Source organism: Nymphaea colorata, chromosome 9 (genome assembly GCF_008831285.2).
Source record: "Nymphaea colorata isolate Beijing-Zhang1983 chromosome 9, ASM883128v2, whole genome shotgun sequence".
Classification (NCBI taxonomy): Eukaryota; Viridiplantae; Streptophyta; class Magnoliopsida; order Nymphaeales; family Nymphaeaceae; genus Nymphaea; species Nymphaea colorata.
The window spans coordinates 11,590,035-11,614,869 of NC_045146.1; the positions used below are offsets into that span (position 1 = coordinate 11,590,035).

General features: G+C 41.9%; 3 protein-coding genes across 5 annotated transcripts; 1 reads left to right on the top strand and 2 right to left on the bottom strand.

Annotated features, from left to right (window-relative positions):
- Positions 1-1,081: 1,081 nt before the first annotated feature.
- LOC116261028 (trans-cinnamate:CoA ligase, peroxisomal-like) lies at positions 1,082-2,990 on the top strand. Its single transcript, XM_031639603.2, has one exon. The coding sequence runs from the start codon at positions 1,155-1,157 to the stop codon at positions 2,904-2,906; it is 1,752 nt and encodes a 583-aa protein (XP_031495463.1). The 5' UTR covers positions 1,082-1,154; the 3' UTR covers positions 2,907-2,990.
- A 4,514-nt stretch (positions 2,991-7,504) lies between these two features.
- Positions 7,505-8,866, bottom strand: LOC116260575 (aspartic proteinase CDR1-like). Its single transcript, XM_031639030.1, has one exon. It carries the CDS (start codon positions 8,864-8,866, stop codon positions 7,505-7,507), a length of 1,362 nt encoding a protein of 453 aa, XP_031494890.1.
- Positions 8,867-15,712: 6,846 nt separating this feature from the next.
- On the bottom strand, positions 15,713-19,881 carry LOC116260488 (zinc finger protein BALDIBIS-like). Of its 3 annotated transcripts, none has more exons than XM_031638870.2 (4): positions 19,576-19,881; positions 19,207-19,472; positions 18,635-19,031; positions 15,713-17,517 (listed from the first exon to the last, which is right to left on the bottom strand). In XM_031638870.2, exons 2-4 carry the CDS (start codon positions 19,367-19,369, stop codon positions 16,176-16,178), a joined length of 1,902 nt encoding a protein of 633 aa, XP_031494730.1. In that variant the 5' UTR covers positions 19,370-19,472; positions 19,576-19,881; the 3' UTR covers positions 15,713-16,175. The 3 variants fall into 3 exon arrangements, with proteins under 3 accessions (XP_031494730.1, XP_031494731.1, XP_031494732.1); XM_031638871.2 differs by having other exon boundaries at positions 19,567-19,881; XM_031638872.2 differs by lacking the exon at positions 19,576-19,881 and having other exon boundaries at positions 19,203-19,343.
- Positions 19,882-24,835: the final 4,954 nt, after the last annotated feature.

The following is a 24,835-nucleotide window of genomic DNA, read 5'->3' on the forward strand; positions in this document are numbered from 1 at the left end:
CCTCCTCCGACGAAGATGGGAGAACATGAATGCCAGTGGTTGGACCCACAGTTCAAAGTTTGCTGGAAAACTTCTACGTCGAGCACTCTAGAGCATGACCACCAGACATTGATAGCGGCCTATTAATAGTTTTTACAATTGCTTAATATTCTTTAAGATAATTTCTTAGAAAAGAATAGAATAGAAATCCAATGTCTTAAAAATCTAGGAGGGGAAACTAATTCTTATTACTCAGATTAGTTTATCAACCAAAATCAGGCATGGTTGGGACCGGATCTATGTCTTTCTTTGTTATTGTAATCTAGCTTGGATCATTTGGCACATTAAAAAAATATTCGCTGCCACAAGGGTTACAATTAGTTTAAGGAGAAGGCCATGGTGAAGCCGTTTTCCGGTGCTTCCAAGAGGGTTCGCGTTTCGGCATCTTCATTTGGATTCATTAGAAAAAGCTGGTTCTTAATACCGAAGCTGTATTGTTAAAAAAAACTTTTTATTCAGACGTACATGTCGGTTCTAATCCGGGTCTTCCTTGTCTGTTTCTCTTTCAGAAAGCTTTCCATTTTCATGGTTCTCGACCATAAGCCTTAAACTACAGCGGCAATACGCGTGCATCACAAATTCAATAATTTCAAATCCGTGACTTTCGTGTCACACACTCTATATGGAAGGGAATCCAGAGAGTGAGAGCCCCTATCCAATCGACGTCGTCGTGCCAAGGGAAAGAAGAAAAAAAAAATTGTTGTTTCTTCTTTTCTTTTGGTGGCAGGAAGCCAGAGGACTGTGACAGGGACGCCCACCCCTTTAAATCTAAAACGGAGGTGAACCAAAAGTATTGAAAGATTAATAGTCTAAAATTGTTTGTACCCCAACATGTCTCCTAAAAATATGAATTTCCGGCGTCACTACGCAACCAAAGTCAAGAGTCTACACTCTCAAGGTACCATCTGTAATAGCATCGCAACTTCCCTCCCTCCCTCTTTCTCTCTCGTAATATTACGTGCTGGAGAGGTCACCTTTCTGCTCACACCTCTATATAAATCCCTTCTCCACCGCCATTTTCTACTCACTAGCAACACAATACATACCACTTCTGCAGTAAGCCCGCCCCTTGATTCTCCCCTTTTGCTTGTTGCTCTCCCTTGTTCGCCGGAGAAATGGAGCAACTTCCAAAATGCCCAGCCAACTACGTGCCCTTGACCCCGGTGACCTTCCTACAGCGTGCGGCCAGTGCCTATGCTGACCGGACATCCATTATCTACGAGCGAGTCCGCTTCACCTGGAGGCAGACCTACGAGCGGTGCCGGCGCCTCGCCTCCTCCCTCCGCTCCCTCCATATCGGCAAGAATGACGTCGTCTCCGTCCTCGCTCCCAACATCCCCGCCATGTACGAGATGCACTTCGCCGTCCCCATGGCCGGCGCCGTGCTGAACACCATCAATACCCGACTGGACGCCAACTCTGTGGCCACCATCCTCCGCCACTCCGAGGCCAAGCTGCTCTTCGTCGACCACCAACTCGTCCAGCTGGCCGGCGACGCAATCTTGAAGCTCCGGGAAATCGGAGAGGCTGCCGGCTGCCCGGTGCCGCCGGTGATCCTTATTGACGATCTCGACGGTCCCACCGGCTGCGCCATTGGTGCGCTGGAATACGAGGCCCTGGTCCAGGGGGGCGACCCCGAGTTCGTACCGGCGGTGCTGGAGGACGAGTGGGACCCGATTTCTCTCAATTACACCTCCGGTACCACGTCGGCGCCCAAGGGCGTGGTGTACACCCACCGTGGGGCCTACCTCAGCACCGTCAGCTTACTGCTCCATTGGGAGCTGCGGGGCTCACCTGTCTACTTGTGGACCCTGCCCATGTTCCATTGCAACGGCTGGACCTTCACGTGGGGAGTCGCCGCCCGCGGCGGCACCAACGTCTGCCTCCGCACCACCGCCGCCGCCGGCATCTTCCGGTCCATCGCCGAGCACGGCGTCACCCACATGTGCTGCGCGCCCATCGTCTTCAACATCATCCTCAACGCGGGCCCCGAGCAGCGCCGCCGGATCGACAGGCCGGTCGAGATCCTCACCGGCGGGGCCCCTCCACCGGCGGCGCTCTTGCTACAGATCGAGAAGCGAGGGTTCCACGTGACGCACGCGTACGGCCTTACGGAGGCAACTGGGCCGGCGCTGGTGTGCGAGTGGCTGCAACAGTGGGACGAGCTGCCGACCGCGGAACGGGCACGGCTGAAGGCCAGGCAAGGCGTGGGGGTGCTCAGCCTCGCCGACGTCGATGTCAAGAATCTGGACACGATGCTCAGCGTCGCCCGCGACGGCCGAACAGTAGGTGAGATCGTCCTTCGCGGCAGCAGCATCATGAAGGGGTACCTGAAGGACCAGGCTGCAACCCAGGAAGCATTCAAGGACGGCTGGTTCCGGACAGGCGACGTGGGAGTGGTTCACAAGGATGGGTACATAGAGATCAAGGACCGGTCCAAGGACGTCATCATCTCCGGCGGCGAGAACATCAGCAGCGTCGAGATCGAGACGGTACTCTACTGCCACCCGGGTGTAGCCGAGGCTGCTGTCGTGGCAATGCCGCACCACCACTGGGGGGAGACTCCCTGTGCGTTCCTGGCATTGAGGGAGGGACACTCCAAAGAAGAAGTCGAGGAGGACAAGATGATCTCCTTCTGCAGGAAGAAACTGCCGGGTTATATGGTGCCGAAAAAGTTCGTGATCTTGCGGGAACTTCCAAAAACATCAACCGGTAAGATCCAGAAGTTCGAGCTTCGGGCCATGGCTAAGGGCTTGGCCGGCGTTGGGGAGCCCAAGAGGCTTTCATCTTTCAAGAAGCAAGCATCTCTGAAGAAGATTCAGCAGTATGACCACCACCACCAAGTGCTTGCTAGGTCTCGTTTATGAAGAAATAAGGAGACTTAATTAGTAGCAGAAGTCAAATGTGTACATACATAGGTCTCTTCATGGGACTGCTAGTACTGAATTAAGTCATGAAAACGAAAGGAAGAATAGAAGGAAAGTTTGTATACGAGGGCGAATGCTATTTAACTTGTTTCTATCTCTGTACTAGTATATAGTAGTACATAGAAGATGATTGCTTGTTATTCTAAACATGCCCTTCTTGAGTTGACATGTCTCGTGCATCAAAAACTCCATGTTTCCCATGTTACAAAGAAAACCCTCTTCATGTGAATAATGTCAGTGAATTGTTACCTGTCATCCATAGAAATGTCTGGCGAACCGAGGAGAATTTATCAAAATGAGGAAAAGAAGTGACCACCTCCGTGAAATCTTGTTGTTAAAATTCTCTCTGTAGCAGTAGAAAAAAAAGTGACAATAATTATGTGAATTTTAATATATTCTATCACCATATGTTATGGCAGTCAACCAGCAAGGCTACGTCCTGTGTTGGGAACATATGTTTGTATTTTGTAGGTAGGTTCAGGACGATGTAATTTCTCCATACTTACTCCGATTACCTGAGGGTGATTCAATTGGTCTCGAACTTGAACTAAAAGAATACCCTTTTGTACAAGTAAACAGGTTACAGAAGAAAGAAAGGAAATTGAAATGGTTATGGGACCGAATTGAAATTGTAGGACGGAGAAAGCCTTCTGAGACTACTGCACTAACATTTCTTTCTTTTAGGTATTATTTGGCTGGCTAGATGTCTGATTCTCTTAAAAGATTTTCACTTAGAGTATATAAAAATATCAACAAAATTATATTTCAGCTCTTGTTAAAAATTTAAAACTATAATTCAGCGCCAGATTGGGATATGAGATTGAACTATGAAACGCTGCAATAGAAGCTTGACGTCACACTAGACTGTCTCAAGGCTTAAGAACAGAGCAGCTGCTTTGCAAGAGAGAGTGACACAGAAAACATAGTTTAGGGAAAAGTTCAGTACAACAAACAAGTTTTCTGCCGATGGTGGACAACCCATTGGCTGTGAACTCTGATAATTGTTAACAGAGGGCATCGTCAGGCGAGCATCAAACAATGAATCCCCATTCCGACGTTGGCGTTCGGTGGAGGTAGGGGGAAAAATTCCTAGCTTCACCCCTACCTCCACCGAACGCCAACGTCGGAATGGGGATTCATTGTTTGATGCTCCCCTGACGATGCCCTCTGTTAACAATTATCAGAGTTCACAGCCAATGGGTTGTCCACCATCGGCGGAAAACTTGTTTGTTGTAGTGAACTTTTCCCTAAGGCCTAAACTACGTTTTCTGTGTCACTCTCTTTTGCAACGCAGCTGCTCTGTTCTTAAGCCTTGAGACAGTCTAGTGTGACGTCAAGCTTCTATTGCAGCGTTTCATAGTTCAATCTCATATCCCAATCTCTCCCTATTATATGGTCTTTGTTAGTGTTAATTTCGTTGCAGAGGGTCCTTGTTCTTGCTTCTTGATCATCTGGCATGTGCCTTCTTTGTAAGATTCTTGCTGAAGAGATACTGGTTTGTCATTTTTGATGTTTTGGGGTACATGAAGTCTTCTCTCTTCCGCCTTCACAGGAAACTTCTTAATGGCGGGGATGAATATTGGCAGTTAAAATTTCAGCTTTGACATTGATTATTCCTCGATTATTGAACAATGATCCTTATTGTGGGGAGATGGCACCGAGGATTTTTTTTTCACACACACATATATAACGTGGCTTCCTTTATTTTTGCTTCCTCTTCTTGGCACCATGTGGATAATAATACAAAGTCAATATCTACCACCATTTGGAGTACATCAATCAGGGATACATGTCACAGGCAATCTTGTTTTCAAGACTATCCTAATACATCTCGTGCCAGGAAATATTTTTTGCCAACTTATGCTTCGCCACTCTTCCTTCCCCAACAAACAAACATTCATCTATTTCACTGTACCCCCAACAATATTCCTGCAAAGATTTAGAAGTAGTATTAAACTCCAATAAGTTAGTGCCAAATTTTGTTAATGCTGAGTCGACTTCCTTCGCATAAGAGTTTTCACCATATACGATACTTGTAGATGAAAACACTATTAGCTCTTTTTGATCTGATTTAAAATATGATCTACACATCTATTCTCGACTATTGCGCATTGGACAAACAAAATTTGGTATCTGCAGTCGATCAAGATAGCAGCGGAATAGAGAGAGAATATGTGAATTTGAAATACTTCCAAGATGTCACTTAACACAAATTTTGCAATTCCGTTGGAAGGAAAAGTTGGAGGACCAGGTTTAGCATGCTTGCCCATATTTGCTTTGCTAGTTTGGATGCTTAATCTTAAAGGAGCTTGGTCCCTCTCAATTCTAATAATAAGAAAACAAAAGGGCCGGTTGCCCCCCACTTTCTACTTCAATATACACGCGAAGATATTCTTTGGTGGTTGGGCACTCGTCTGTGCATCCTTTTCCAAGGACATCTCCCATGGGTCCTTGGAGATTTCGCAAATTGAATGACATGAAAAGGGTAAGGGGTGATACCATCTGCGAGATGTCATCTTCCACTCCACGAGTACAAGTGTTTACTCAATTTTAGCATCGTAGCGCTTGTTTAAATGGCAGTCCACAGTAACAAAGAAGATAGTTACAAAAGTAAAAAAACAAAGTGGGCGCAACAGGATCAGGTCCTAGAGGTTGGAGGTGGACAGGAGGCTATTGAGCTTCCAATTCATTGTCGATGAGAGTGTGAGTGTGTATATTAAGATTACCTAGCCCTACAGTGAGCAGCTTATCAGATTAAGCTCCAATACATAGCATGCCAGTCCTTATGTGTCCAACTATATATATATATATATATCTGCGCAAGACTGGAAAGCTACCAATGCCTAACATTTTCCCAGGTATTCACCAAACTAAGTTAGGAGCTCTTTGGGAAATGTTAGATTTTTTTTTTTCTTCCATACACACATTATTTGCAGCAATTAGGCAGGATATCCAAGACAAATCCAATTTATTGACATCTCTATCCGAAAGACGACGGCGAGCTTTTGTTGAATGAGGCAATTGCAAATGCTTGATAAAAATCAAGCTCCAATACATAGCATGCCAGTCCCCATGTGTCCAACTATAAATAAATAATATATATATATATATATATATATATACATACTGGAAAGCTACCAATACGTAACATTTTCCAAGGTATTCACCAAATTAAGTTAGGAGCTCTTTGGGAAATGTTAGATATTTTTTTTTCTTCCATACACACATTGTTTGCAGCAATTAGGCAGGATATCCAATACAAATCTGATTTATTGACATCTCTATCCGCGAGACGACGGCGAGCTTTTATTGAATGAGGCAATTGCAAATGCTTGATAAAAACTCCAAACCTGGATCTGACCCATTTGGACAGTTGAGCCGACTATATTCAATGTGAGGGTCGCAGCAGTTCATTTATATGTGAACTTTTCATCGGTCAAGCTCTCCAGCCGGGCATGGTTGACGCCGACAATGTACATATGCACATGCATAATAGTCGACTAATTATTGTTTTAATTCATGCATACTCAATATATATATATATATATATATATATCGTGATCGGATGGTTATTTTTTTTATTTTACAGCGCTAAACAGCCACAAAACGAAGACAGTGAGAAGTTAATGCCAATTCTAATTTATTTCCAAAATGAAATCAATTGAATAATTAATTGGAGATTGAGAGGGTCCGGTTCTGATATAAGGAGAAGTCAATTGCAATCCTCATCTCTCTCTCTCTCTCTCTCTCTGGTACGAAAATTGATTTTTTTTTTAAAAAGAATGATGGACAAAACATAAACTGAAAAAGTTAAAAAAGAAAGATATAACAGTTCAGTATACATGCCGATATAGTCCAATTTTCTATATGATTTTGTAAAAGATATTCAAACTGATATCAATATTGGAACTATTCCCAAGTCAAGCATAGTATGACATTTCCTAATATCTAAAAAAAATGCAAACTACAAGTAGGTGCGTCCATAGTTATCAAAGAACTTGGCTTTCTGTTCCATTACTCTTGATCTAAAATTCTAAGGAATTGACAACCTAGATTTCATATCAGACTCTCCCTTGCCCAATTCAAAACAAAAAGGTAAAATAAGGATTTCAAGTGTGATTCACAGGCCCGACCTAAGAACCTCGTTTTAATGAACTATATACTTTTACCGTTACATTAAGACCATGTCATTATATTTATGGATTTTAAATATGAAGCAATCAAATGTCCCTGTAATCAAATTACATTTATGGATTCTGTACACCACGTATGCATTCATCAGAGTATTGAAGGAATCACTACTGAAGGTCTTCAGTTACAAGTTTTCAATAGTCATCTCAGGAGCCCTTTATATATTTGCCTTAGTTCAGGCCTTCAAGCTTCCTGCCTGGTTCTGGACTGCTAAAAAATTATATATCGAAGGTGGTCATAATTTTTCATAAGCACGAAAACAATTAAAGCGGAAAACTGAAGAGACAGGACGTAGACCACCAACAACAATGTGATCCACCAGCAGCCTTCCTCCAACACAGAAATCCCTAGATGCTTCTGCCGCAATCAGTAGGCGCAAGAAGCAACCTCCTATTCCTCAGATCATACTCAATGTACACATTCTGTTGTGCTGTATTGCCAATTATAGTGAACCGCCTTGGACCGGCAATGAAGGTGCTGCACACCACACCTTCGGTGAAAACCACGAAAGCGTTCGATGGTGGCAGCAGCCAGTCTCCTCCTTCCAAATGCAGAATCACGTTCGGTAATCCATCGAGATCATTGGCATCATTGTAACTGAAGCATAAATGGCGATGGGTGAGGGGCGATGGCACCGACTGCAGCTTTACGGCACTCTTCAGAGCAGGCTCCAGTAGATTGTAGGCTTCCAAAGCCAAAAATGTAAATGTGATGCCGGAATCGATGATTGTGCCGCCGTAATCGGCGATGGTGCCACCCTTTCCATTTGGCGTCGGCTTAAACGTTCCCGCCGGTACGTTCAGCTTCTTATTTCCGACGCTTATGTCTTTGAGGGCTACATAGTAAACGCCAGTTTCGTTCGCCGGATGTTTCACCAGTGGGGTCTTCACTGCTTTTCGGATCGCAGCAGGGGGTTGGACGCTGGCGCCGAACTTCAGCATGCTAAACGAGTTACTGATCGGGGAGTTCAAACAGTATGAGAATTTGTAGTCTACTAAGGAACCTAACTGAGAGACGATCGACAGTGGACCTCCTCCAAGCCCAATAATCCCAGAGACACCATCAAAATCGGTGAAGCTTTCACTCTCGTGGCCGCAGCCGAAGTTGATATTCGGGATTTTGACGCTCTGGCTGTCGCTCACTTCGAAAGTGATGGTCTCAGAAGCAAGGGTTCCCTTCCCGTACGTTCTGTCGGCGTAAACGTACGTGTACTGGCAGCGTTTCTGTAGATCGCAATGGCCTATATCAGTGCAAAGACTGGAGTTGCACCTTTGGTTCTTGAAGGTAGACGAGTTGTCGGGATTGAAGATCTCGGGAGGTCGGTGGGAGCATCTTTTACAAGGGAGGCACCGAGCCCAGGTGAGGTCGCTTGCTGTGTCCATGAGCATCGAGTACTCGACAGCCGGAGTTCCGATCGCGATCTTGACGAGGTAGTCGCCGAATTTAGGAAGCACCCACGCGGAAATGCTACCATTAGAGGATGCAGAACGGGAAGAAAGATGGGCGAAGCGGGAGAAGGAGCGCTCAGCAGAGGACCTGATGCGATCGGAGAGTGTGGAGGTTGGATTGTGTAAAGGCGAGGAAGGAGAGTCCCGATGGATCAGGTCAAGGGTGAAACCTTTCTGTGCATGAGACCTGAGGGCAATGGCGGGATAAGATTGTAGGAAGAGAAGAACAGAGAGAAGGATGGTGAAAATGGTGGTAGCCATGGCGCAGATGGTTCTTGGTGAGGGATGATCAGGTACGTAGAGCTTTGCATATGTACACTAATACTCAAGCGAGTAATTACCCGATTTAAGCAATGGCATTCAAACCCTCCTACGGAATATAAAGCTTCCTCCTTATCACATCTTTTATATATGTTACTGTTATTACCATTTGTTATTATTATTAATGAAAATTGATTATGGGTCAGGAAACGTATTCGAAAATGAATAGCCATCCAATTCTGGTATAAAATTTTCTCACAAATTGTTTAAAAAATATCTTTTTAGCAGAAATTTAAAAGGTCTGGCTTTTTTCTAGAATCTGTCTGTTTTTCTATATGAATAGTAAAAATTTGATAGGTGCATGATTCTTAGGTGCATGACATACAAGGACTCAACTTGTTTTTTGATCTTTGAAAATAAAAAAGAAAAATACAATATAAAGATATATTAGCCATCTAGCCTTAATTAATAATCTTTTCCTTTATTTTCTCCCAATTTTTCATCTTGGAAAGATTAGCTAATAAGTTGATTCCTTATAAGTCATGAGAAAAATACAATATAAAGATATATTAGCCATCTAGCCTTGATTAATAATTTTTTCCTTTATTTTCTCTCAGTTTTTCATCTTGAAAAGATTAGCTAATAAGTTGATTCCTTATAAGTCATGAGAAAAATACAATATAAAGATATATTAGCCATCTAGCCTTAATTAATATTTTTTTTCCTTTATTTTCTTTCATTTTTCATCTTTAAAAGATCAGCTAATAAGTTGATTCCTTATAAGTCATGCACCTAAGTAAAGCTAGGCGCCTTAATAAGGTGAAATAGGCGACTCTGCCCGATCTTTGGGGATATTATGTTGCAAATGAATTTCAAATTCATTTAGTTGGATACGATACAAATATTTGCATCCAAGTATTAACTAGACATGAGTTTGATACAATACAATTCATTATTTGGATATAAATCTAACTCTGGGATCCAATTAAAACCCGATAAAGGCTTCAACCGAAGGGCAGTCATGAGTTTGTTCCTGAACTGATTACGAATAAAACAATGAATCTTATGGTAGTCGAATTTGAATTTGCATGCGAATTGATTAGACATTAAATAATGTATAAAACTTTGTGGCAGTCGAATTTGAATTTGCTTCTTGAATCTGAATCTGGTTCTGTTCAAGTCAGATTGGGTAGATATGAGAATGGACCCGAATCCCAAACCGGTAGCGAACGAAACCATCGGGCGGGGGAATGGCGGTTCAGTAATTGTTTTGACAAGCGAGGCGTTTTAGGCAATCGGAAAAGACCAACAGTCCCACAGGCCGCAGCCGGCTCGGGAAGTTCGCTTTCGGGCCGCAAAGCGGGACCAGCGAGTCAGCGTCGTCGAGAAGCACGTCATCGTCCATGATAGGGAACCGCGGAATCTGCTGCGTCAGCATTTCAAATGCGCCCTCGTAATTTTTGGAAATTCCTAGAACCGCGTTCTGTATTCATATTATCGGAAAGGTAGATTGAACTTCCTGATATTATTCTAAAACACTCAAAATCCGCTGTTTGAGTTGTGCCCATCGGGATAAAATGAAAATAAAAAGCGTTTAACTTCTCGTCCATGTTAAGAGGGAGAAAAAGTTGCTAGGAATGTTGCTGAACTTAGTCTTCAAATCTACAAAGTATCATCACATGTCTCCATGAAATCAGGCAGCTGTAGACTTGAGATCTATGCCGGTTTCAGACCCGAGGTCTAAAATCCGGTTCTCTTCCTGTTCAGGTTTCGGATTTGAGGTTTTTACTAGATAAACATGGAGACCCGAAATCCACAGTGCTGAAATTCGAAAAAGTGTGGATTTCCTACTAGCTCAGATCCACCTATACGTGAACTTAAGAAGTCAAATGTACATATATTCTTTAGTTGTCAAGTGAACTGATTAACATAGTTTCCCGGTGGTTTTTGAATTTTAATAGCCTTTGAAGGTCAGCCTAATATCTTCGTATGTTCTCCTAAACTACGTTACTTGACTCTATTAATTTTCCTGCAATGAGGAGCAAGCATGGGCCAGATTCTAGGCCGATTTGTACGTAATTTTTTCATAATGAAAAGTGATTGTATTGGACATTATGTTCGTATTTGCAAATGCTAAGGCAGAGGAGAGTTGCCATCAACATGCACATTTTGGTATGTTCTCCATTAATTACGCTCATATTAATTATCGCTTTATAAAATACGTCGTTAATCTTGTTTTCTTAGTCCTTACTCTTTGTTTTTTGTTTTATGCTTCACAACAAATATGTTGTCACGAAGCTTGGCAAGCGGGTTGGCAATAGTTTCCTGTGAACTTTAATGGCAAAGTAATGTTTCTTAATGCTTGAATGTGTTTTTCAAAATCCTCACCAAAAAAAGAAAAAAAGAAAAATCTTGTTTTGTGAAAACTACCCCCTTCACAATTATGTTATTCGGTTAAGAAAGTTTACAAGCAAAGTTTTACACGCATTACAAAATATCAGTGATATCTGATTGGATTTTTTATTTGGACTCACTTTTAAATAAATAATAGGCATCAATATGGTTGATTACTTAAACTTTCCTATATCCAATATCCAGTGATCAGTTCTTAACATATTATAATGCGTGTGGTTCGAATTTGATTAAAAGTCTGATTCAATGCCGAATTTAATGTCAAATTTAGATATTGTATAGATTTGTCGACTTTGCATTTGAATCAGATGTGTTGACATCTCACCACTATGGTCATGCATGCCCAAGAAAAGGCAATAACATGAGGCGCAAGGACGAGTTTTTTCGAGAATGAATAGATTATTCCATGGAGGATGAAATGAGAGTTCAAATCACAGAATTAAGAGAGCGTTGGTAGTTCTCTGCTTAATTAATCAGATGCCTCAGATAAAGTTCAAAAGTCCATCCAAGTAAGCGTTTCAATATATCATGCGGGTTAGAATTGTCTGTATCTTGGCAGTATCCCGAAGACAAAGACCCACACACACATTTATATAATGCAACCTGCTTATATAAATGTAAACCATATTTTCTTATGCAAATTATATTTAATTTTCCAAGGGTTTATTTCCTTATACACCGATAGAACTTTAAGAAGCTTGAAAACTATGAAATATAAGGTCGAATCTTCTAAGCTTGTGACAAAAAGTTAGGTTTCATTCAGAAAAATTTGCCAAAACAAGTGGAGGAATTCAATCGAGTGCCTGACTAACTGGACCAGCTAGACCATATCCCAAATCCCTATTGTCTATGTCCATTAGGCTGTCAAACTTTGCTTAATTTAAAAAAGATTAGGTTTGATTTTCCGCTCAATTTACTTGGTTGTTTATTGTGAGTCCTTCAATATATCAGTTTCTAGGAATGTTTATCCTTATCAGAAGTTGGCAGATACTTATTAACTAATTATCTTCTTCACCAACTACAATGGGAATTTGAACTTAGAAGTAGACATGACATGACAAAAACCATGCAAGTGAAGTAACCCTATTCGGTTACTAGGAAGTCCCCCGAATGTGCTTCATAGGTCAGACCTAGTAGAGTTCCATTTTTTGAGGAATCCGCCAGGGGTAAAATAAGAAACTTGGAGCGCTTAATTATTGGAATGCTCTAAGGAGCATGACATAGCTGGTTGGGTTTGTGGGCTAGTGAAAGTTCGATCATCAGTTCTTCGATTCTAGTGAGTGTTACTCCTTTGTTTTGCACAAGATCGCAAATGCTATTTTGAGTTGAATGGAGTCATGTGCACCAAGGTAAGGGAAAGAAGGGGAAGGACTTGGGCCTTGTTGAGATATCTCTCATACATGCCGGAATCATGTGCTTGGAGGATTTACTCTTATTAAAGCACAGCCATATAATAATCAAATTTGATTAGGATCTCTTATAATATATTGAGATTTTAGTTCAGGTAATAAAGGCTTGGATAGTGTAAACAGTACAGTCATCGTTCGCAAATCGAGGAATATTAATCATTTTGAGACAGAGCCCACCTTGTCGAAATTATTGAGTCAAAGATAATTGAACAAAAGCTTGTGGAATCCCTTGATTTCTGATGACAGCAGAGATGTCGGGCTCTAGACTACAGTTCAATCCTTGTTTTGTGTCGTTGGAAAAGTTGAATGCTCACAAGGATCACTTAGGCGCACCTATGCTGTTGTTCACTTTACTATCACCCACCTGCTCGTATGATCATCTACCTTACCTTTTAATTCCCTCTAACTAATTGTTTTCCTTCTTGTTACTAAGTACAAAAATATATATCATAAATATATTAAAGTAGCTTTAAGTCAGTAAAAAGGTTAAAATAACCTAGTTAAGCAATGCCAGCCTTATCGTAATCTGGGTGAACCAACCTTACGCCGATCTTTTGGAAAACAATTAAACATAATTTAAACTAGTTATATAATAAAAAGGAACATCAATATACGTACAATGATGCATGGAATTAATTGCCAATCATGTCAGCCTCACCAAACTTCCTTTTCCAACCAACGATAATATATTTATCAAGTTCGGTGCATGTGCAAATCATTATCTGCTTATTGCTAGCATTAATATATAATACAGGGCATATTCCGGTTCGAGGTGATTCAAAACGAAGGAGATCTCGATGATTGTGTCTACGTTTCAAATGCTACACGCCATTTGTCAAGTTTATTTTTCAAATAGGCGAAATAACTGGCCGCACATCTGGAGGCTCTCTCTACTTGCCATGATCCATGAACTCCACTTTGCTGTTGAGGTTCGAATTCGAGAAGGCCGATCCACCAACCCTTCTTCTTCTTCATCATCATCATCATCATCTTCTTCTTCTGCACCATCCATTCTGAACCACCACATAACGCAAGAAGACAATGAATGTTAGGCGGCATATTAAAAGAAAGCCTAGCAACCGCCCGCACAGAGCGATTAGACATAAACCCAAACACAATATTGGCCGATACGTATCATATTGATCGCTTACCACATATAATAATACGAGGACCGCTACGCTACTAGCTTTTATTGACTCAAGAAAGAACAATTCTACTTCCGGTTCAATTCGGTCATTAATATACGTATCGGCTGGTACGCATCTCTAAGCAAAATCTGAGCAGAGCAGCCGCATACTCTGTGGTGGAGTGTCAGGTGGTACGGTCTCCGAATCCCTGTGACCTGAACCACGATCCGGCCCTCTCTGTCCCTCTGGATCATGATACGGAAGCCGCGTCGAGTGAGCAGTAAGCTGGGGAGGGAAACCTGCACTTTTGGCACGGTAATTGTTGGGGCACAGTAATTGTTGGACCTGCACAGACCTTCTCCTCCATTCCCTGCCGGCAGCCGGACGGCCGCAGCTACAAATTAAGCCGATAGCTAGGGACCGATCCGTTCAGTCCGATCCCAAGGAACAACCGGGAGAATGAATTAACTTTACATAAATATGAACTAGTCATGTTTATCGTTCTATAAGATGGAGCTACAGTTGGGGTTTGGTGAGCGTCAAAATGTGCATGGGTCATGCTTTTGCTTTTTCTTCGGAAAAACTTGGAACTAATTTAGGGAGAATGTTTGGTTTTGAACACTTGATTCATATGTCAGCGTCACACTGTTCTTGGCTTTCTTTCTTATCATATATTAAACTATGCCCAATTGCCCATCACATCTACAGACTGAAGTCTTTTATTTCTTCACGACAACGACGCCTGACCTTTATCATGCAACGAATTTCGTTTAAGAATGTAGGCGGCTTACATTCAGGTTGAACTCAGTACCGTTATCCTTGATCATGTTTTGTGTATTAGAATTCGGATTCAGATGCACACTCGATCTTTTTAGAGTGGGTTTGGATCTGACGACTTGCCAATTGGTAATTGCATCCAAATTTGCTGACCCCAAATCCAAGTAAATAACTTCAAAATCAATTATCACATCCAGGTCTATTTGCATCCCTAGTCTTCTTTGCAAATAGAACAAGAACGTCTAAATTTAAGATTAGCGCTTATTTCTCTTAGGTACGTTAATTAACTAATTAGGCAATGGGTCCAAAGGTGTACTGAACAATATTCGTCGTCAAAATGAGCGACTCCTAGCGAGGATCACTATACTTTCATCTCTCGCAATAATCTTTTGTTCTTTACCATCTGTAAATTGAACGGCTGCAGCTTTTCTTTTTTCCCTTTTTCCTAGGAACGGGGAATTCAAGTAGAGAGTGATTTTGAGTCATTCAAAACAGACAATTTCCAGCTGACTGTCGACGGCTCTACATTTGCTTTCACAAATAGAAGTCAGGGAATAATAATAGGATCATCAACTGACTCCATATTTAATTCTTTTCACGAAAAAAAAAACCTGCTTAAAAAGTAGCAAGGGAAAATCTGGTGCCATGCTTTATTGAGGGGAGCGGTAAAAAGGATCTGCTTTCAGCAACATTTCTGTTCCCCTTTAAAGAAAAAGGTGGGCCTGTAATACATGGCAGCGAAAATTTACGAAAGAAGGGGTTGACGTGGTGAGAAACTACCTGCAAAAATCAGGTGCGCAATCTGATAAAGCTTGAAACCTATTTTGGTAGAAGAAGAAAGTGAGAAAAAGATAAACACGATGAAGAAAGAGCTCAAGAAGAGAATGTCCAATCTTGACAGCGGTAAAAGGGCAGGAGAAAAGGACGGAACCCGTTTTTTTTATTTCCTTTACGTAGAAAAAGTGAAGCACACTCTCTCTCTCTCCCTCTCATGCAGTCAGAGCATACACATGCATTGCAGTGTTTCGACTTCAGTTGTGCTTAACAAGTTCTAATTTGTCTGCAATGCACATACTTGCAGGCGTTACATCTCTCTCTCTCTCTCTCTCATGCATACAACATAAAGAGTACAATGTTTCCACATCAACTTTGCTGCAACTTCTAATCTTTATCCAAAATACATGCATGCATGTGTTCAAGCACATCTCTCTCTCTCTCTCTCTCTCTCTCTCTCCCCCCACTCCCTTCTTTCAGGCACACATGCCACATTCATTCCCATGGAAAATTATGAATCATCTTCCCCTCTATTGTCAACTAGAAGAAAGGAAATAAACCTACTCGCATTCGAAAGAAAGAAGAAGGAAAAAAAAAAAAAAACTAAAACAACGGAAAAAAGATATACTTGGTTGTTGAGTATCCATGGCGTGACTCGTCAGGTGCATTTGGTGCTTATTAAGCACCAGGTTCTATCAGAATATAAATCTGCATCGACACCTAACGCACTTGTTCGCCAACTTCTTGACAGCAATTCTGACTCCTCTTTCCTTCACCTGTCTACTGTTATCCAAGCTAACACCACCTTCTTCATTGCATCCTTTCACTATATGACCTCACCAGTGACTTCATTTCTGAGTCTAACGTCACCAAATTCATATTGTGTTGTTGCGGCTGCGGAATATGGTGATCTCTATGAGAGAACCCACCTCCCATAAACCCTCTGCTCATCCCTCCAACACCAAGAAAGTCCCTAGTCAGACCATCTGTTGGCCCCATACTTGAAGATGAAGCGCCTGCGTTCTGGTTGATCTTCCCCTCGGCATTCTTGTTGGAAACCTTTGTACCCTGGAGCTTCATTCTACTTTGACTTCCATTGTACTCTTCATACTCATCCACTCCTCTACCATCATCCCTGAACATAGGGCCACTGCCATTCACTAGAGAATTCATGATCTCCTGGATGTTTGTGTCATCTCCAGTACCAAAATTAGGCCTCATATGGTCTAAACCTTGGAGATTTCTAGCAGGAATTGAGGAGATAAGCTGCGGCCTGCTACTCGAAGGGCTGTGAGTCGTCGCGGCTAGGGAGGAAGGTGGCGGCGGAGCTGACGATGGTGTTGGTGCTCTCTGATCCTGCCATGGGAGATTTATGCCCATAGACGACGCGTCATGGCTTGTGTTGTTCGAGGTGGGACTGTTGAAGGCCCTTATCAGGCTCTCGTGGTTTCCAGTACTGGTGGTTGCACCCAACTGAGCAGCTTTTTGAAGCAAAGCGGTAGCAGACATCTGGGGAAGGATCGTGTCGTTTTGTAGCTGAGAGTTGTAGAGTGAAGGAACGCTGGAGGCCATCTGATCACTCACGATGCTGCCACTGAATTGGTCTTGGAGCAACAAAGAATTAGCGGATTGCAAATGAGTGTTGTTGCTTCTGCCATCGCCTTTATTGCTGTTACTTGAGAAGAAACTCAGGTTGAACAGATTGTTCGGTAATTTTGCACCTGAGTAATTGGCACTGTTGCTTGGCAAGTTAGCGAGGCTCATGAATCCAGGATAGGCCGAAGATTTGTTCTGCAGTAAGCCATGGTGGGTATCCTGATCATGGAAGTCTTGGTTTGAGCCATCAGCAGCAGAAAAGAATGCTGAAGGTGGTGGTTGGGGTGGCCGGGAGGAAAGATTTGAGGGAGAGATTAGATGGTCAAATTGTGGCCCTCCCGCTCCACCGAGCCTGAGGATGTTAGCGGATGGATGGCTTTGGTCAGTTAGAGAGCCAATTTGAGATATGCCCACTCCCACTCCCACGCCGACGCCCATGCTGTTGTTGTTGCTGTTGTAGAGTTGCCCGCCTATTGCGCTCAGCCCGCTTGGGTGCCTGGCACTCTCTTGAGCCAATGCATCGCAGAATGCCCTATGGGTGATGAAGCTGTCGCGCCTGCAAGCATTGGGGAGAAATTAATTAAATGGGAAACAGAATAGGTTACTCAGTTCAAAACATCACACAGGCTCAAGTTTTCAGTACTCTCTGATCACTAGCACCATTCATGAAAACGAAACCCAGTTGTCATCACAGAATGCCTTGCATGTTTTGAAACTGTTACACCTGACAAGAATCAGAACAAGGAAGGTGACATTTGAGTTCAAAGCGACCGCATCAAACAAAAATGTTAATACCCATTTATCTAGAGCTCCATCAAAGTTTGTATGTTGTTATTCATTCCACTTGAACCAAGTACCAAGAAATCTATCTAAGCTGCAATGAATAAAATCCACATTGGTAACTGGAAAAACGCGTTTTGAATGTACATATGGGTAAGTCACTATTGAGAAAAGAGAGCAAATGTTTGAGTCAAAATCATCAACATTTTGATAGAAACCCATTTGTTGGTTGGTCTTGATGCCTTTATTGCTCCATGGAAAGGCCACAGTTCAGCTAAGTACTTGGCCGAACAATGCTGCATGTTGGCCATGAGAACGATGTATACAGTTTCAAACTGATTTTTTGTATGTTTCAAATAGCTGCCAATCCCTCCCTCTCATACAGCTATGACTTTCACCAGGAGGGTACCTGAAAAAGCCAAACCTGCTCACGTCCAGCCAACCCGCTAAGGAACAAACCCTGTGAATCTATAAGGCAACACGTGAATGGTAAAAGAGAGGGGTAAGGGCGTTGCTTCCAAGGGAGAGCAAGCTAGAGGAGGAGACCTTTACATACGTCTATTTTTTAAAAGAAATTGATGCCAACGAAAAGGAAAGCTATGAAAGGATTCTGAGAAATTTCAGGTTTGGAGCAGTTATTCACAGAGGGACTGGGTATAATTGGTCATTCTTCTTATCAGTTACACGTCGAAAGAGAGTCTGTATCTTCTTTGAGAAGGTCTGGAATCCAATTTCCAACAAGAGGAACCATAAGGCAACAAACGAATTCGAAAATATATGTAAAATATCGACAACATGTAATAAAACAGGCAACAAGACGAACCTGTACAAGAGTAAATTCCAATGATCGCCATTAATGGCCATGATTTGGTGGTATTGCTATTTGTTATTACCTTGAGAATAGGGTTCCGCAATCACATCTATACTCTCTTGTACCGCATGTCTTAGAGTGAGCCTTCCAATCAGACTGAACTGCATATCTTTTTGAACACTTCTCACACTTCCATTTCTTCTCGCCATGCTTCCTACAAAAGTGCTTCTTGATGCCCGTCAGGTCACCCAGGGCCCTTGATGGGTCATGGTGGACGCATGTGGGTTCTGGACAAAGATAGACCCTCTTCTTGACCTCCTTGGTGGACTTCTGCTTCAGCTTCCATGGAAGGTTGTGGCCTCTCCTGTGGAGTTGCAGGTTCTGCTCCCTTTGAAACCCTTTGTTGCACACTTCACATATGAACCTGTTTGTAGCCATCAAGGTCTTGGGCGAGAGTGCAATGACTTCTGCATCTGGATCTGTAAACACAAAAAAAAAAAAAAAAAGAAAGAAAAAACCAGCATAATTAGTATCTCATCACCACTGTTCATGATTTTGGGAGAAAAAAGAAAATTAAAAAATTGGCCACAAAAAGCCGAACAGTAATGGCAAAGGAAATATGGCTTGCATGATCGGCAAATAACAGGTACTTGCTTGGTGTTCCAGGGAGATTTCTCTTCTTCTTCTGAGAAGTGCTTGTTGTGGGGTTTGTGGATGCGGGGGGTTGCTTGGCCTGGTCTTGTGAAGAACCTATGCAGCTCTCTTCTTCTTCATCCATGATCCCGAATAACATCTTTGGAGGAGGACCAGCAGCCATTAATTCTCGGCTAGCTCTCGATTTTCCTTTCTCTCTGCGTGTCTCCTCCTTCGCTCCCTTTCGCAGTTTCTTTCTCTAGAGGATTAAGGAGCAAGCCAAGGCTCTGGAAACCAAGTAAGAATTTTCTGAGATCGTATCTGTGTAATCGTGAGGGAATTGGAAGGAGAATTAGCTATCGATTGACGGGTAACTTATACCATCTTCACCTGAATTTTCGAACGGGCGGAAGGTTTGAGTGGAGGAAAATTAACATCTAGCTAGGACGACGGCACTTGCATGGAAGAAGAAAACGGCATGTAGCTTCCTGGCCTTCTTCTTCTTCCTCCTCGTCTCTTCCTCTTGCTCCTCCTTCTTCTTGCCGACTATGCAGCCGCTGCTGCTGATTGATCTGTTAGATTCTTTTCAATCCCTCATCACCACCATACTTTTCTCTTTCCCTTTCTTCTTCCCTTTTTTTTTCCGTCAAGTGCATACAGTTTTCCCGATTTTGCTCCACCCTCCCCACCACAATAAAATACAAACTGAATATTAATTGAGGGGGAAGGGTGTCACTGTTCATGCTCCCCCCACGCAGCCCCCCTCTGTCGTTATGCACACCATGGCTTGGGGGCCACCGACCCTCTCTCTCTCTTTCTCGCTCCACAGAGGAGAGACATGAAAGAATAGTAAATTGAGTCCAAGCATGTACAATTTGTAACGTAAGATGGAAGCACCGTATGATATCAGAGCAATGGTCTAGTCGCCTGTGACCTCATAGAGACAGTAAATTCAGTATGCATACAATGAGTAACGTAAGATGGAAGCACTAAATGATATCACAGGCGATAGCGTAGTCGGTATAAGAGTGTCGTCTTCGTGCCTCTGCTTTGAGATGAAAAAGTATGTTTCCATTAATTTGCTTGCTCGCAGTTTCTTCGACTCAGCAGTGTCCAAGCCAAGCTGCATCCACTGGCCGCCAGCAGACACTCAGTCAAGGCATATCATATAACCACCATGTCATATATATATATATATATATATATATATATAAGGGTGGAAGAAAGAGAGAGAGTAGGAAGAGAGAGAATGTGGCAGGGGCAGAAGTGTAGTTTTTGGTGGGATTGGGGAGTGAGTGGGAGGAGGGAGGGAATGTTTATGTAGACAACACGTGCATGGAGAGCGCGTAGACAGAAGGGTGTGGTCCCGGCGGGGCCGCCGTGTTGGGGCCCAGCAATCACGGACTCTCTCCCTCCTCCCCCAATTTTAACCATGCACCATGACACGTAAAAAAAAATTCAAATGCCAAAATAAAAAAGGAAAATATCGCCCCTTGAATTATGTGAAAAAGATGACGACACTGGCTTTTGACTTTTACCATCAACAAGTTGACCGAAGATTTCAGAAATGAACTTTGGTCAAATTTAATATTATTTCATGGATTTGTGGAATCGGAATTGGGCAAAGGTACGTGGTGGGGTATGATACAACGAAGAAGCTGGGTTTCAAATGAACCATTATTAACTTTAGAAAGTTTTGTATCTTTGCACACATTCTAAGGAAAAAGTTGCTGACCGGCTCCGAATTAAGGTCAAGTAATACGTTACAAGGATGCAATTAAATCGTCTTTTTACCACTTGGTGAACAAAGAATCTCATGGGAGAAAGGTTTTCTGACACAGACACTATTACCTTGTTTTCTTGGCATGCACTTCTTTTCATAAAGCGAGCCAAAGATATGGCAAGAAATTTGACTATCATCCTTTCGATCACAGGAAAAGCCCCAGGGATTGACTTTCTCCTTCTACATGAACTCCTTTTCTTTTTCCTCGAGAAACCGGCCATGAAAATTTCCTTAAATAATTGATGATAAAAAAGTTCAATCAAAAGGTAAAAGCAAATGGCGTTCTTTGTTCTTTCCTGTTTACTTCATGTTTTTAAGCGTATGTCAACGAGTTCACTCGGAGTTTACAGTGGCAAATTAATACATATAGCGAGGAGTATTAAGAATCACAAGCATAGAAGGTGAAATTTGTGACATCAAACAACTTTCCAGGCGACTTGATAGAAATTGTTTTACATTTGGTAGCTTTTAAAGGTTGTCCAATCAGTTTGATCCACAGAGAGATACGACTAGTAAATGGCAACTGCATACAGCCCCTCTTTTGACAGATGCGGGACAATTGTGATCGATGCGGGAACGATCGATCATTTGAGTTGTTTTCTAGAGCCCTTGGCTTGTGATTTTCATTCGGTACACTCTGCTTTCTGAAAGAGGGACACCATTGCCCCAGCGCAGTTCCACCCAAGATCTGCCCATTGGTCCCCCTCCTTTTGGTAGAGGAAACCATATGCAGGATCGACAAACATCCCTGCATCTCTAAGCAAAAAGAATCATTTCCAAGTTGAAACTGAAAAATTTGTATCATCCCTCAATGGGGCCCCTTCCTGCAAACATTGTTTCAGTGAAAGATAACTTACCTCCACTAATGCCTTGCAGATTATCAATAGCTGGAGTGAACAAGTTTATGTATATGTATACATATTAATTAAGAATTAGGTGTGATACCTTCGTTTGTCAAACTAAAAGTCATTACAGTCAAATTTGGATTCCTTGCTAAACAATGAAGGAAACAACAGAGAGTTTCCTTTGAACTAACTGAGCCACCCACTCAGGTTTACTAGCCTTATTCTGGTTAACCCCTCACCATAAAAACTTTAGGGACATCTCCACTTTTGCCCTGCTAAGGATATCTTCCCGTTGCCCACGAGAAGAGTTTTGGTTTTGCCTATAAACTTCTCACTGTTAGCTATGTTCGAATGGAAAGATCACAAAGCTGGTTGCTTCTTTTAGTGAAATTATGTTACTTCAATTGAAAAATGTGATTACAGGATTCATGTGAGCTCCAACTATAGATGCTACCATTCTATGGGAAGGGTCGTAACTTATATCAGTAAAATTACATTGGTAAAGCGAGTGGTTCTTTTCACTTTTCCTTTTAAACTAGCTAGGCAAGTGCATGAAGTGAACCTGAAGGCTTAAAGCTTGATTGCCCCAAATTTAGCTATCCTTGCATTCAACGGAGGGCTGCCAATCAGGATGATGTGACCTAAGCTCTGCCCAACGTCACCCACCACTGCGTTGGAGCCAGAATTTTTCTAAATATATCCATTTAGTCAATTGGGTCACTTCAGGTTCGGTCCTGAAAGGAAGATCACACCCCGATATAGACTGGCCAAGGCATGTTCCAGTTATGGATGCTTACCTCAATGTAGTTTCAATGGCATCCAGCTCATGTATATATATATATATATATACATGCTGTATTCTTAAAGAAAGTTAATTACATTATGTTTATTTAATGCTCTATTTATCAGCTTAGGGCAGTTAGGAACTAAGAAAGCAGAAATAGTGTTTAGCTCTTAAGGCATCTTGGGCAGGCTGTCCTAGATTGGTATCTAATATTTCTCTTAGGACTTGAACTGTCACCCAACTGGTTTTACACTGTTTCAAAAGCTGGCTCGCAAACATCTATTTTTTGTGTACTCAACTGAGGTCTAAGGTACATGTATTTCTCTTCTTCGTTGTCATCAATTTGGAACAGCTCGATCACATTCAGAATTTCATGTATCTTTGCATAGTTTTCCACTTCTAATGATGAAGCGAAGCTATGATCTTCATTTCACATGTAGCATTCTTTTCAACAAGATTAACCAAGACTTTGATCAGATTTGCTTGAAAATGTCAATGATCACCGAAAAAATAGTTCAATTTGTCTTTGAAAATAAGAGGTTCTTCCAACTATATTTTGGTGGACAGATGGGTGGTTCGAAACGCTCAGTATACGTAGAACAGTCGCGGCGCCATATTGTGCTGAAATACGGTGAACTTATATTTGTGTGCTTCCCCATTGTTTTTCGAAACGCAAATTACTAGTTCCTGTTTCCAATTGCACTGCAGGTGGATAGTAACTCAATGTACGTATTATGAAACCCAAGTTAGTAGCTATTTTGTCTAATTGAACAAGTGGATGATAACATAATATACAGTCTTAGTCACCGTACGTCCTAACGTAATTAGGGGCAGCTTTCTCATTAATTTCAAGAAATGAACTACAGAAAATGCTAACTTCCTCACCAACTTTTTGAAAAAGACATTAAAAAGATGAGCTTAGAAAAACAATAAAGTAAAATTCAGTTGGCATGTTTGAAGCGCGTGATTTCTTGTCTAGCTGATAGATTTCACTTCCTACATCTTTGTTGCCGAAGCTATGTTGGAGAGGGAAATTCCCTTTTCTTGAGACGAAACAAACGTTTCTAGGAAAAGAATAGTTGCTTATCCGGAATGATTCGACATTTGTTCTTGGTGGGATCATGCCAAGTTGCTTAATAATTTACATCTCATGGCTAAAAAATAATAGAAATTATGGGCCATTAAAGAACTACCTACACCATTTTAAACATTTTGAGTGCAATTAATTTGTACCCACTTGCTCTGTAATTTCAAGAATTCAATAATTTTCTGCGACTTCTTACAGTTAGGTACAAATAACTTGGTTTTAGTGTTTAGCATGAACTATTTTACGATATCTTTAAGAACATTGACACATATTAATTTCCCAAAGAAGAAAAAGAATCCCAAAAAATAAATTACTTAGCAAACGCATCAAACCAAATATTTACCCAAAAAATTATATAATAACTTACAGTGCGTACGTTGTCATGGTATTTTTAGTTGCAAATGAGGCGGCGTCTCCTTGCATAAGAGAAAGTGCCAAATCGGTCGGTATCGGGCGACATTCTTCCTAACGTAGGAATCAAGTCTGGTGCAGTTAACTCTGCTTTTAAAAAGAATAGATACAAGAAGTTTATTTGATTGCGCTAATCAAGAAGGCATTAATGGGCCAAAATATTCCGAGAAGCCAGATGCATCCAAAACTCATTTAAAAACTCTATAACAAAACCATTAGTTCTGCTCGAGAGAGCAATCGAGTCATTTACTTGGAAGTCACGTTTAAGATCTCTAATAATTAGTCCGTGTCTTCTAAACCCGATGATCACTATCGATCACATTAACTATTAACCGGCATGTCTTTCAAGGAGATTCAGAAAGCTAAGCAAAGGAATATCATAAGCTGAAGACTGAAGTTTCCCTCAAAAGATGGAGAACCGTCCTAATATCGGGCCTTGGTCGGAGTACTTGGCCGGCTGAGCTGCAGACTCAAGGGTCTGTCTAGGGCTGGTTTTGCGTGACACTAACGGGAAGGGGTTGCTCTATTATCAAAAGAATCTGGGCCAAGTGTCAGGCACCAGGGACCCTGCCATGCACGTGAGTTTTGGAAAGCCATTCGAAAAGATGAAAACATAAAAAGTGTCATAAGATCTTGGCCGATACAATAAAATGAAAGGTAAAATGACAAAGGAAGCATATCCCTAGATATGCTCTTCCTCTTTTCGTTTCTCTCTTTCTTGTAATTCTCTATACACATAC

Coding starts and splice junctions, on each gene's coding strand:
- LOC116261028 (XM_031639603.2), top strand. CDS start 1,155: ATGGAGCAACTTCCAAAATGCCCAGCCAACTACGTGCCCTTGACCCCG.
- LOC116260575 (XM_031639030.1), bottom strand. CDS start 8,866: ATGGCTACCACCATTTTCACCATCCTTCTCTCTGTTCTTCTCTTCCTA.
- LOC116260488 (XM_031638870.2), bottom strand. CDS start 19,369: ATGGCTGCTGGTCCTCCTCCAAAGATGTTATTCGGGATCATGGATGAA. Junction 19,032..19,206: donor AAATCTCCCTGGAACACCAA/GCAAGTACCTGT, acceptor TTGTGTTTACAG/ATCCAGATGCAGAAGTCATT. Junction 17,518..18,634: donor TGCGGAACCCTATTCTCAAG/GTAATAACAAAT, acceptor CAATGCTTGCAG/GCGCGACAGCTTCATCACCC.